An 11,739-nucleotide genomic window follows, 5' to 3' on the forward strand; every position below is an offset into this window, starting at 1 on the left:
AGCGCTGATGGAAATAACTGCGCCCCACACGTTAAGCGTGTGCCTTCAGGGCAGAAATGCTATTGGTCTCAGGTTCAGCCATCTTCTAACTACTGGGAAGAGACAGTACAGCCCATACTTTATATTTTTTAATAAATAAACATTGTATTTAATTCTTCATTTGGGCAGGAAATGGCCTTGGCAGAATCAAGGTGTTTTTTTATTTTTTGTATTTCACTCTACTTGATGTTTGTCTCTTTTCTTTGTTTGCCTACTTTGAATGATTTCTGGCCTTGATACATTGCGTCTTAAATTTTGTTGACAAGCTTGGGTAATTATAATATTGACAATTTTTTCTGTTAATATTAATGGCTTTGCAGTGTGAGTTCTCATTCCATATTTGTCACTTTTGACCAGAAGCTAGGTAAGTGGAAAATCATTGTTTTGGGTGGTTTTATTAAAGAATAACAACATCAATTAAAAAAAAAAAGTATGTGTTTACTTAAAAAGTTCAAGCAATTAAGGAAAGCACAACAATTGACTCAAAAAATACTTCCTCCTTCCACTTGGAAAATAACCATTGATAACCTTAGGTGAATATTATTCCTGACATCCCTCTATGCCCATATACAGATAAAAGTTTTAGACAAAAAGCTAAATAAATCATGTTATTAAAATTGGATCGTACACCTAGTGGTTAAAAATTATTAAAGTTAATTTTAACAAAACAAAAGCAAACTGATAGGGAATAACTCAGCCTCAAATACATTTTTCATGACATTTCAAGCATGTTTTAGAGATTGTGATAACATGTGCTCGAGTTTGTCTCAGTCCAGATCTCCAGCTCTTGGCCAAATCTGGAGGAATGTCTTAATTGCATGTGCAGCAATCTTGGTCTCCTCAATCTCTAATAGTTCATCTTGTTGTAACAAGTATGTCACATGTGTGCAACATATATCAGTAGCCTGTAAAAAGATGAAAGGAAGAAAAGGAAAAGAAAAGAAAGGAAAAGAAAAGAAGAAAGGGGAGGCAGCGAGGAAGGGGAAGAGGGAGGAAAGTTTATATTCCAACGTCTACATTCCAGTTTGTTATTTTAGTGTCCTCTTGATTAAAGTGCCTTGTAACGTGTAGGTGATGCCCCCTGAGCGTTATAGGGAAGACCAGTGTTTTGTTATGTAGATCTGGCCTTCTCCTCCATATGGAATAGATCCAAAGGATCATTATGGTACAGTCACATTAGAGTTTATTGTGACCTGCCTGGTCCAAATCCTCACACTAATGAAGTAGTTTACACTAAAAGTCTAGTTTTGTTCAGTCTAGTATTTATGCAGCCTGTTACTGTGATGATTCTTTTATCTACAAAATTCTAATGAGATTATCTGTTTGTTTTTATTTTTGTTTTTTTTTTGTTTTTTTTTTTGTTTTGTTTTCTAGATGTTAATTCCAGTGTAGTTGACATACAATGTGCTATTAGTTTCAGGTGAACAATATAGTGATGCAACAATTCTATACATTACTCAGTGTCATCAAAAGTGTACTCTTAATACCCCTTTACCTATTCCACCCAACCCCATACTCCTCTCCCCTCTGGTGACCGTTAGTTTCTTCTCTATAGTTAAGCATCTGTTTTTTTGTTTTGTCTCTCTCTTTTTTTTCTTTGTTCATTTGTTTTGTTTCTTAAATACCACGTATGAGTGAAATCATATGGTATATGTCTTTCTTTATCTGAATTATTTCACTTATTAGTATTATAGTCTCTAGCACCACCCATGTTGTGACAAATGGCAATGTTTCATTCCGTTTTATGGCTGACTAATATTCCATATACTACACACACCACATCTTCTTTATCCGTTTATCTATCAGTGGACACTGGGGCTACTTCTATAATTTGACTATTATAAATAATGCTGCAGTAAACGTAGGGGTGCATGAATCCCTTCGAATTCGTGTTTTTGTATTCTTTGGCTACATACCCAGTACTGTAGTGACAGTACTGGATGGTAGGGTAGTTCTATTTTTAATTTTTTGAGGAACTTACATACTGTCTTCCACTGTGGCCGCACCAGTTTACATTGCCACCAATAGTGCACAAGGGTTCCCCTTTCTCCACATCCTCACCAGCACTTGTTGTTTCTTATGTTTTTTGTTTTAGCCATTCTGACAAGTAAAAGTTATAGTTTTGATTTGCATTTCCCTGATGATAAGTGATGGTAAGCATCTTTTCATGTGTCTATCGGCCATATGTATGTCTTCTTTTGAGAAACATCAATCCAAATCATATGACCATTTTTTTAACTGGGTTTTTTGGGAGTCAAATTGTATAAGTTCTTTAGATATTTTGGATATTAACCCTTTATCACACATAGCATTTGCAAATATCTTCTCGCATTCCAAAGTTGTCTTTAGTTTTGCTGGTTGTTTCCTTTGCAGTGTAGACCCAGTAGTTTATTTTTGCTTATGTCTCCCTTGCCTCAGGAGACAAATCTAGAAAAATGTTGCTATGGCCAATGTCAGAGAAATTACTGCCTGTGCTTTCTTCTAGGACATTTTGGTTTCAGGTCTCCCATTGGGGTCCTTAGTCAATTCTAAGTTTATTTTTGTGCGTGGTGTAAGAAAGCGGTCTGTTTTCATTATTTTGCATATTGTTGTCCAGTTTTCCTAGCACCGTTTGTTGAAGAGATTTCAACAAATCTAATGAACAATGATTTAGGTATTTTTGCCTCCTCTGTCAAAGATTAATTAAATATAATTGTGGGTTTATTTCTTTGTAGCCTCATGCTTTCATAAGATGATCCATTGATTAATCCTCTCCTCATTTTAATTCCACTAAATTCACTTAATTCCATGTTATCCACCTAAATTCAATGGAAAGAAAATTCATATTCTCAAGACGTTTTTATTCTGTGCTGTAATGTATTGAAAGGAGGAAGCCTTCTGATAATAATTTGTATATGTTGAGAGCTTACTAATTGCAGGATGGCATGATCAGTTAACACATATAAATTCATTTAATCCCTCACAACAAGCCTGTGAAGTAGATACTATTATTACGTCACTTTATAGACTAGGGAAATGCAGCATTGAGAGGTTAAGCAGCTTGCCCAGACCACACAGCCATTGAGTGGCAGAGATAAGACTGAAACTGAAGAAGTGTAGCTTCAGAGGCTGAGCTTGGAGCCCTAAACACTGTGTTGTGATGCTTTAATAAGAGTAGAAAACGGAGTTCAGGTCTTTGAGCGGAAGATGTGTCTTTCCTGTCCGTCAGGTCCACGTATTATCAAAGGATGACAATTGTTCAGTTCCTTCTATTGCACACCTCTCTGTATGAGGCATAGTGAGTCATGCTGGAAATCCAGAGATGAATATGATAATTGTTCTCGGGAACTCATACCCCCATTTGGAATTCAGACAGGCACGTAACTAATTACAATCCAATATCCTACACAGGTGCTCAGTTCATGGTGCCACAGAAATGCAGATGAAGAAACAACAAAATTGGGATTCCTGGGTGGCTTAGTTGGTCAGGCGTCTGACTGGCTCAGGTCATGGTCTCACAGTTCAGCAGTTGAAGCCCTGCATCAGGCTCTGTACTGACAGCTCCAAGCCTGGAGCCTGCCTCGGATTCTGTGTCTCCCTCTCTCTCTCTGCCCCTTCCCTGCTTGCATTCTCTCTCTCTCTCTCCCTCTCTCTCAAAAATAAACATTAAAAAATAAATTTAGAGAAAAAGAAACAAAATAAAGCAGAAGTTTTCGTTATACAACCATGATAAACACAACTCTGTATTAAAGTCTTATGAGGAGAAATTGAAGCATGCTCTCTATCATTTAAGAAGAGCCCAAAGTAGAGAAAAATAAAACATACTTGAATTATCGCAAAACAGTCAAGTACAAATTCATATTGCCTAAAATATATTTATTTGACAAGTTATAATCAAGTCAGCAAATATTAATAGTCTTTTGTTAAAAAAAAAAAAGACCACATTTAAACCCTAAACCAAGACCTTACATACAGAGTGAAAACATAAATTTAAAAGTTTTACTCTCTTTTAAATATTACTATTATTTGTGCACTGATGAAACTAAGCAGTACAGATGAATTTTAAAAATTTTTAGGTCACCATCAATATTCTAGAAGAACAAATCCTATTCATATGTTAGTGTATTTCTTCTCAGGTTTCTTTTGCATATTTTCTTTCCTAATGTTTATATTATGTACTCTTTAACTATATTAATTTTTCATGAGAATATTAACAAATATTTTCTTGTTATACATGTTTCATAAATATTTTGGGCATGTAGAATATTCTTTGCAGCTGGGTTTTAGATAATATTCCCATTATTGAGTTATCTAGGCATTTTATCATTTTTCGCTCATAGATAATACTGTAATAAAATCTCTACACAGAGCTTTTACTATTTTTAAAATGATATCTTTAGGATGAATTTCCAGAAGTGGAATTACTAAATCAAAGGATGTGAAAGTTTTTCAAATTCTTGATGTTTCTATCAAATTGTCATTTTCATTTCTATCCAAAAGATTTCCAGTGTACTGAGCAGAGTTGATGTTTTTTTCTTCCCAGAAAACTCAGAGTAGTTGAATTCCACATGGAATCATCAGATATGTGCTTGGAAAATAAGGAGAGTATCTTCTTCTTAAGAATCTTTTTTAAAATTTGAATATCAGAGATTACATCTTTCCATGTATTTCTTAACCAATTGTGTTTCTTTTTAAAATATTCTTTACCCAAAATGCATTGGGATGTTCAGATTAAGAAACCACCTTTTTAATCAAGTGTCCTTCTTCTTCTTTGATTTTGTAGCCAAAGAAACTCTGCCTGATTTGGTTTCCATAATTCCCGACACAGTCCCGAGTACTGACCTTCTCATTGAGACTACAGCCTCTGCCTGCTACACGTTGAACAATATAATCCAAAATAGTTACCAGAATGCACGGGATCTTCTAAACACAGGGGGCCTGCAGAAAATCATGACCATCAGCTCAGGCGATGTGTAAGTCCTGTACTATCTGCCTGTTGGCTCTTGCCCCTTTCCTCACTGCCTCTCCCAACTCCCATCTGGAAATTCAGTTGTGAATGTCCAGTCAGTTGAGTACCATGGGCAACATGGCCAAAAGACAAAATTAGAAAGCTGGGCCAAATCATTTAATTCAATCCTTAGTAATCAAGCAAGTGAAAGACTGAATTCTCCAAGCCCAATAGTTGCCCGTTCTCTTCTAAAGTTTCAGCCAGCAGTGCCTGGGTGGCTCATTTGGTTAAGTGTTCAAACTTCAGCTCGGTTAGTGAGTTCCAGCCTCCCATCAGGCTCTATGCTGACAGCTCAGAGCCTGGAGCCTGTCTCCATTCTGTGTCTCCCTCTCTCTCTGCCCTCCCCTCCCCCCCTCCCTCCCTCTCTCTCCCTCCCTCCCTTCCTCCCTCTCCCCGCCCAAAATAAAATAAAAATAGAAGGGTCACCTGGGTGACTCAGTCAGTTAACCAGAGCTCCTGGTTCATTCATTCAAGTTCCGTTTCAGGCCCTGTGCTGACAGCTCAGAGCCTGGAGCCTGCTCTGAATTCATTCTCTCTCTCTCTCTCTCTCTCTCTCTCTCTCTGCCTCTCCCCAGCTCACATTCTGTCTCTCTCAAAAATAAGAAAACATTTAAAAAACTTGAAAATAAAAATAATTTAAAAATTTTAAAAATACAATATCAAGCCAGTCAAATACCATATCTTCTTTGGGTAGTGCATTTCAGCCTTTTATTGACCTAATGAGTTCATTTAGCAGCAGAATATCGGCAGAGCGGGAGTCCTATGGCCAGGGATTGCCTTTTTCCTCACTGAAATACGGAGCCAGTATCACCTAGGTGGCTTAAAAGAAGCAGTAATAACACAAGAAGGAGGAAGCAATATATCAGACATTCTTGCTTTCTGGGTTTTCTCTATCGCGTCTCTTCCATGTCTTATTCCCTTTTGAGAATAGAAGTTCTAATGCAGAAAAAGTCATTCCACATCATGGTTTCTGTGTCTTTACATTTCCCCATTTAAAAAAAATTGAAGAAAATGAAAAATCTTGTATAACAAAATCATTACTACTAGTTAATTTAGAGACATGGGATCCAAAGAGGGCATGAAGATTATGATCTTTTTATACAATTCTGAATTGTTTGACTTGTTAACTACAAGTTACTGTTTTAAATAACCAAGAAGGAGAAGAAATGTTATAGCCCACTTCTAAGGAGTTGAAAAGCAAACAGACTTTCCCTGTGGTAGACAAATGTGTGCCTGGCCACACAGGGCCAAGCAGAGGGCTCTGTGGTACCTGGAGTAGAGGCACATCTCCCTCCCCACAGCCCCACGCAGGTGGACCTATGTGCTCAGCAGCCCCGCTCGGGCAAGCGCATGGGGAAGGCAGACCATATTCAGAGTCCTAGGATTAAACGGAGCTCCGGTTAGAATGTCCGTTCCCCGAGCCAGAATATCCACCTGTCCCCAGAGCCTGGCAGAGAGGAGTTGATCAGTTTGTGGAAAGATTGAATGATTATAAAACAGAAATGACTATTCCAAATAGTCATCCATGCTCCTATGCCGATCTCAGGAAAACCATATCATTTTAATTATTTGAGTATTCAGACATAAGCACATGAGAATCTGCCGTCACTTTTGGAAACTTCTCAAAGCTTAGCAATATATGGAGATGTCCGACCCTTGTCACTTCCTTTTTGTCTCGAGTGTCCATCTGCGAACCAGTCCTCATATGCCCTGTCTCAAAAAACTCAATCAATCCACAAGGAGCTTCCACCAGACGTGCCTGCTTTTCCTTCCTTGCGAGAGTGCTGGGTAGCTGACCTGTGCCTCAAGGGCTAGCCTGGAAATCAGTTGCCATATACAGCATTTTTTTCCTCAAATAAGTAATTTCAAGATGCCAAACAACAGATTTTATAAACAAACTATGAATATAAAACATTTGCAATTTAAGAACTTTTTCCAATTTTAAATATTAGAGACTCATAGTTTTCTTGGATTTATGGGTACTTCAGTATTAGTAAGTGAGTCTGAAAAGCCCATGAAGTACTTTAAAAAATCTGTAAGGTGCTGATTTGTCTTTCCCTTCTTACAAGGCTGGTATGGAAGAGAAAGGCTCTAAGCCAATGAATGAACCCAAGATGTGCTGCTCCGTACAGTACTGCATTTTCGGTTCATGGTTGCCTGTTTACAAATGCCTATGATATGAAACATTAAATCTTCAGGGGCACCTGGGTGACTCACTTGGTTAAGTATCAGAGTCTTGATTTCTGCTCAAGTCATGATCTCATGGTTTGCGAATACAAGTCTCACATTGGGCTCTGCACTGACAATGCAGTGTCTGCTTGAGATTCTCTGCCCTTCCCCTGCTTATGCTTGCTTGCGCGCTCTCTCGCTCTCTCTCTCTCTCTCTCTCTCTCAAAGTAAATAAATAAACATTAGAAAAAAAGCTTTGTTTCTTTGTTAAAAGACAAAATTTGGCAATATGCTATTTGAGGTGTGAGTAAAGACAAAGAGTCTAAAGCAGAGACCCTTAACCAGAAAATGGAAGTTCGGGACAAATTTAAAAGTAAAGTATCAAAAACTAGATGCAGTGTTCAATTCTGTGGTGACTTGGATTCATGAGTGAATTTTCCATTTTCTCTATATAAAAACAAAGAAATTTTGAAACTATTTTAACCAGTGTTTCAACAATAATTTATTAACTTGAAAATATCACTCCTACATTCATAGAGTCTCTAAGTGTAGGAGGTATATGTATTTTTCAGTCATGCTTTCCTGCATTGTATTCATAAATAAACATTATAAACATACAAATATTATTTCTATTCTGTAAATAGCACATGTACATTTAATATAAACATTCAATTTTGTTTTTTAATATAAAATAAATATAAATAGTGTATATAAATACACAACTTGTATTTTGTAGATTAATTCAAGGATTTATGAAATCTAAGGGCATAGTCCTTGTAAATATCAGGAATATGCTCTACAAACAGGCCTGTGCTCGTGGTTTTAAAAGATTCTTTAAAAAGCTTTTTTTTTTAAACCCAATGTGGTCCCTGGCCTTCAAAGCTTACTGTCTATTCTCTTATCATGATGAGTAGCCTGAATTAAGTATGGCCACCAAGCAACAGCAGTTAAAGGTTTATGGAATGTTCGAGGCAGCATCCAGAAGTCTGACACGTTCTCACTGATCTCTGAATGCCTTTTTCCTCTTTTCAGTTATGCCTCCAACAAGGCAAGTAAGGCTGCTTCTGTTCTCCTCTATTCTCTGTGGACGCACACGGAGCTCCATAATGCCTACAAGAAGGTAAGAACACTAAAAAGCTGTGTGTTGCAGTTACCAGGTAGATAATAGTGGTTCCCTGGTGAGGGATCACTAAAAACATTTAGCATTTTCTTGGGACACCTGGGGTGGCTCGGAAGGTTGAGCCAACGTTGGCTCAGGTCATGATCTCAAGGTTCATGAGTTTGAGCCCCACATCAGGCTCTCTACTGTCAGTGCAGAGCCCTCTTCAGATCCTCTGTCCACCCCGCCCTCCCAACTCCCGGCTGCATGTTCTCCCTCCTTCCCTCTCTCTCTCTCTCAAAAATAAACATTTTTTTTAAACTGCAATTTCTTGTATGACAGTGTTGTTACGTTTCACATTTCTGTTTCCTTATTCCAAAGGCTCAGTTTAAGAAGACAGATTTCGTCAACAGCCGTACTGCCAAAGCCTACCACTCCCTTAAAGACTGAGAAAACGAAGAAGTGCTCTCCGAAATCTCAACCTCACTGTCTGCAGCCACAAAAAAAGCCCCAGAGGAAAACACCTATTTTTCTACTTCCCAACCCGAGAAACCTCCAAAGAGCATGCCCTGTTTCTTATCCTTTTCTATTTCCATGGTCCCCAGAATCCAGAACACAAATAATCAAAATAATAATTTTATTAACTTTCCAGAAGACTTTTGCAAGTTTGCTACCAGTAGACACAACAGGTTTGATTTTACCCTCCCAAATAGGGGGCTTTCTGATCCGGGCTCACAGCGCAAGGCGTCCTGGAACCAACATGTGGATTCATATGGAATGGACATTCACAGAATCAATAAGGAAAGAAGTCACTGTATTACGAGGCTTCTAAAAGTTTGATTTACATTTACGTTCCTTTTCTGGTCTCCATGTTTTGGCATGTTGTTTCACCATTGAGTCACGAGTGTTTTGTTCTGCGGTGTTGAAAAGAACAGAAATGACAAAGAATATTCACGGAGTTATCCAGGAGAAATTTTACTGGCAAAATTACGTTTGTTTACGTTGTGCTTATTTTTATCATCTTGAATTTTTTTTCTCTGATTTTAAATGAACTTAAAGATTTAGATCACAGAGTGTGCATGACTCTAAGGAAATGAAATCAAAATGAAGTGATCATAGCAGATTTAAAAATCTTCACAGAGAAAGGCAACTATGCTTATGAAATTCAGTGTTCCCTCTACACACTGTGTAAATGCTCTTCTTGCTCAAGGAAAATAAGCTACCAATAACAACACCATTAAGTGCAAATCTCTTCTGAATAGTAGGATTCAGTGTGATCTATTTCCTGGACTTTTTCAGTTCCTGCCATGGGCTGATAGAGAAATGGACTCTATATACTCTTCAGGTACAAAAGGAACCCAAACCTCTCAATAGCTGGTTGAGTCCAGGGCACTGAGAACACATCTCATTTTAATGAATTACATTATCAACCAGCCCAACTTTGCCCAACACTTAAAAAAAAATAGCACAGAGCCTCTAAATCTCACGTGATCTTCCTCAAGCCATTTTCAGTCACTCTAGAGTGAAAAATGAAGATGTTATATTGAGGGAAGGTATTTCAAGGCCATCCAGAAATGGTATGAGAAACACTAATGTTGAAAAATTGACAACCTCATCTGTTGAAGCAAATCTCTATCATGTGTTCTTTTAACTGAGCTGTGATTAACACCATTTCTGTAGAATTCGTCTCCTCAATTACAATTGTTATATTTTGCTTTTTTAAAAAAAATCTGACAGTGTTTGCCGTAAGAAAGTAGGAAGGAAAATGTCTTTCAGCTCCTTTTGGCCAGAAAAGTGTAATAGAAAATAAATTCCCATTTTCAATTTGAATGTGTACTTAAGTCTTTATTACATTTAAGAGTTAAAACTATTTTAAAAGTTCAGTGGGGAAGACTTCAGTTTCTAATGTAGCTCAAAATGAAATTAGATACCAATTAGAAAAAAAATTTTAATGTTTGTTTTTGAGAGAGAGACAGAGTATGAGCAGGAGAGGGGCAGAGAGAGGGAGACACAGGATCCGAAGCAGGCTCCAGGCTCTGAACTGTCAGCACAGGGCCCAGTGCAGGGTTCAGATCTAAATAGACCGTGCGATCATGACTTGAGCCAAATCGGATGCTTAACTGACTCAGTCACCCAGATGCCCCCAGATACCAATTTTTGAATACTGAGACAGAAATCATATCTTTTTCCAGAGTTTTGATGAATATGAATATTCAGAATGATGAATAGCATTTGGAGCATGTTTATTCCTCCAGATAACTGATGTATGTTCAAGAAGTTTCTATGGTTTTTAAGGCACTAGTAAAGCCTTCAATGATATGAAACACAAAAGGAGGCACAATAACGTTGCCTGCAGTGGCATCTGTGTGTGTCTGATTATTGTGTGCATTGGCGTATGTGGTATGATGGACATGACATCTGAGGACTGGACCTTATAAACTTCCGTTGCTAAGGGGTTAATACTTGGTAACTATGTCTATTTCTTCCCTAATTAAAGCCTAAATGCTTTACCAAGAAACACTTCCTATAAGACTGGCTACTGACTAAAGCTTGTAAAAAAGGAGAGATGTAGAAATGTGTTAGATTTTAGTAAATTTTGAATGGGTCTGTGACCCTGGAAAGATAGGCTGTCTGACCCCCATGTCCTGCTCCGTCCGCCCTGATCACCAAAACCTCCCTTCTTTACTCTGCAGACACCTCTGAGGGGGTTCCTTGTGTGGTTGAACATCTGTTTGCATCACAGGGCCACACAGAAAGCTCTTTTTTTCTAATACGTGCCCTGACCTTGCCCATGTCATCAAGGGAACTGACAGGCTGAGCGGGGTCTTTTTGTGTATTTGTGCTAAGAGTTCCAAAGGGCTGCTGCCTTGTCAAGAATTCTTAATGGAATTCTGGAATATGAAAGGTGGCTACCCTGGATTTCCATCGCTCGAAATGATTTGTTTATATCTGATGGAAGTCCCCGAAGGGTTATCTGGCTAGATAGGAGATTAACATGTCAAATGGGAAAAGAAGCAGCATTAGGAGATAGATAAACCTCTTTAAAACAAATGTAATCACCCTCTGAAGAAGCAATTTCTTTGGATAAAAAAATACGAGCTACGTATATTAAAATATATCCTCATACATATAATTTATTTGTGCTGTAGTTATAAATGTGAAATTTCCTCTAACTAAAATGTGTAAAGAACGTAAGCTTTGGAATAAGGATGACTTCAGTATGTTTGTAATTAGAACAAAATTGCAGAAGCCTCAAATCAGGGGATCTGAGGATTAGGGGGGATTTAGAGGGCATCTGGTCAGGTCCTCCTTAAAAGTCACAGAGAAGAAAAACATGCAGTCACTCACTCAGCTCTCGCCCTGTAACTCACCCCAGTAACTGTTGCATTAAAGTATTTGTGGTGGAAAATAAAATTTAAAAAGGAATAAAATAATATAAAATCCT

The 11,739-nt window shown here is 37.8% G+C and overlaps 1 protein-coding gene and 1 non-coding gene across 5 annotated transcripts in view; one reads left to right on the plus strand and one right to left on the minus strand.

Moving 5' to 3' along the window:
- The window catches only part of PKP2 (plakophilin 2), a 109,060-nt gene extending 98,936 nt beyond the window's left edge, over positions 1 to 10,124 (plus strand). For all 4 annotated transcript variants that reach the window (XM_029955103.1, XM_029955105.1, XM_029955104.1 and 1 more), the window contains exons 11-13: positions 4,802 to 4,991; positions 8,228 to 8,315; positions 8,676 to 10,124. In XM_029955103.1, coding sequence (XP_029810963.1) covers positions 4,802 to 4,991; positions 8,228 to 8,315; positions 8,676 to 8,744 — 347 coding nt within the window. In that variant the 3' untranslated portion in view covers positions 8,745 to 10,124. The remainder of the gene's footprint in view (positions 1 to 4,801; positions 4,992 to 8,227; positions 8,316 to 8,675) is intronic.
- Positions 4,556 to 4,639, minus strand: LOC115305870. Its single transcript, XR_003915059.1, has one exon. It is a non-coding gene; the product is annotated as a small nucleolar RNA SNORD121A (small nucleolar RNA).
- Positions 10,125 to 11,739: the final 1,615 nt, after the last annotated feature.

Source organism: Suricata suricatta, chromosome 10, assembly GCF_006229205.1.
Source record: "Suricata suricatta isolate VVHF042 chromosome 10, meerkat_22Aug2017_6uvM2_HiC, whole genome shotgun sequence".
Taxonomy (NCBI): Eukaryota; Metazoa; Chordata; class Mammalia; order Carnivora; family Herpestidae; genus Suricata; species Suricata suricatta.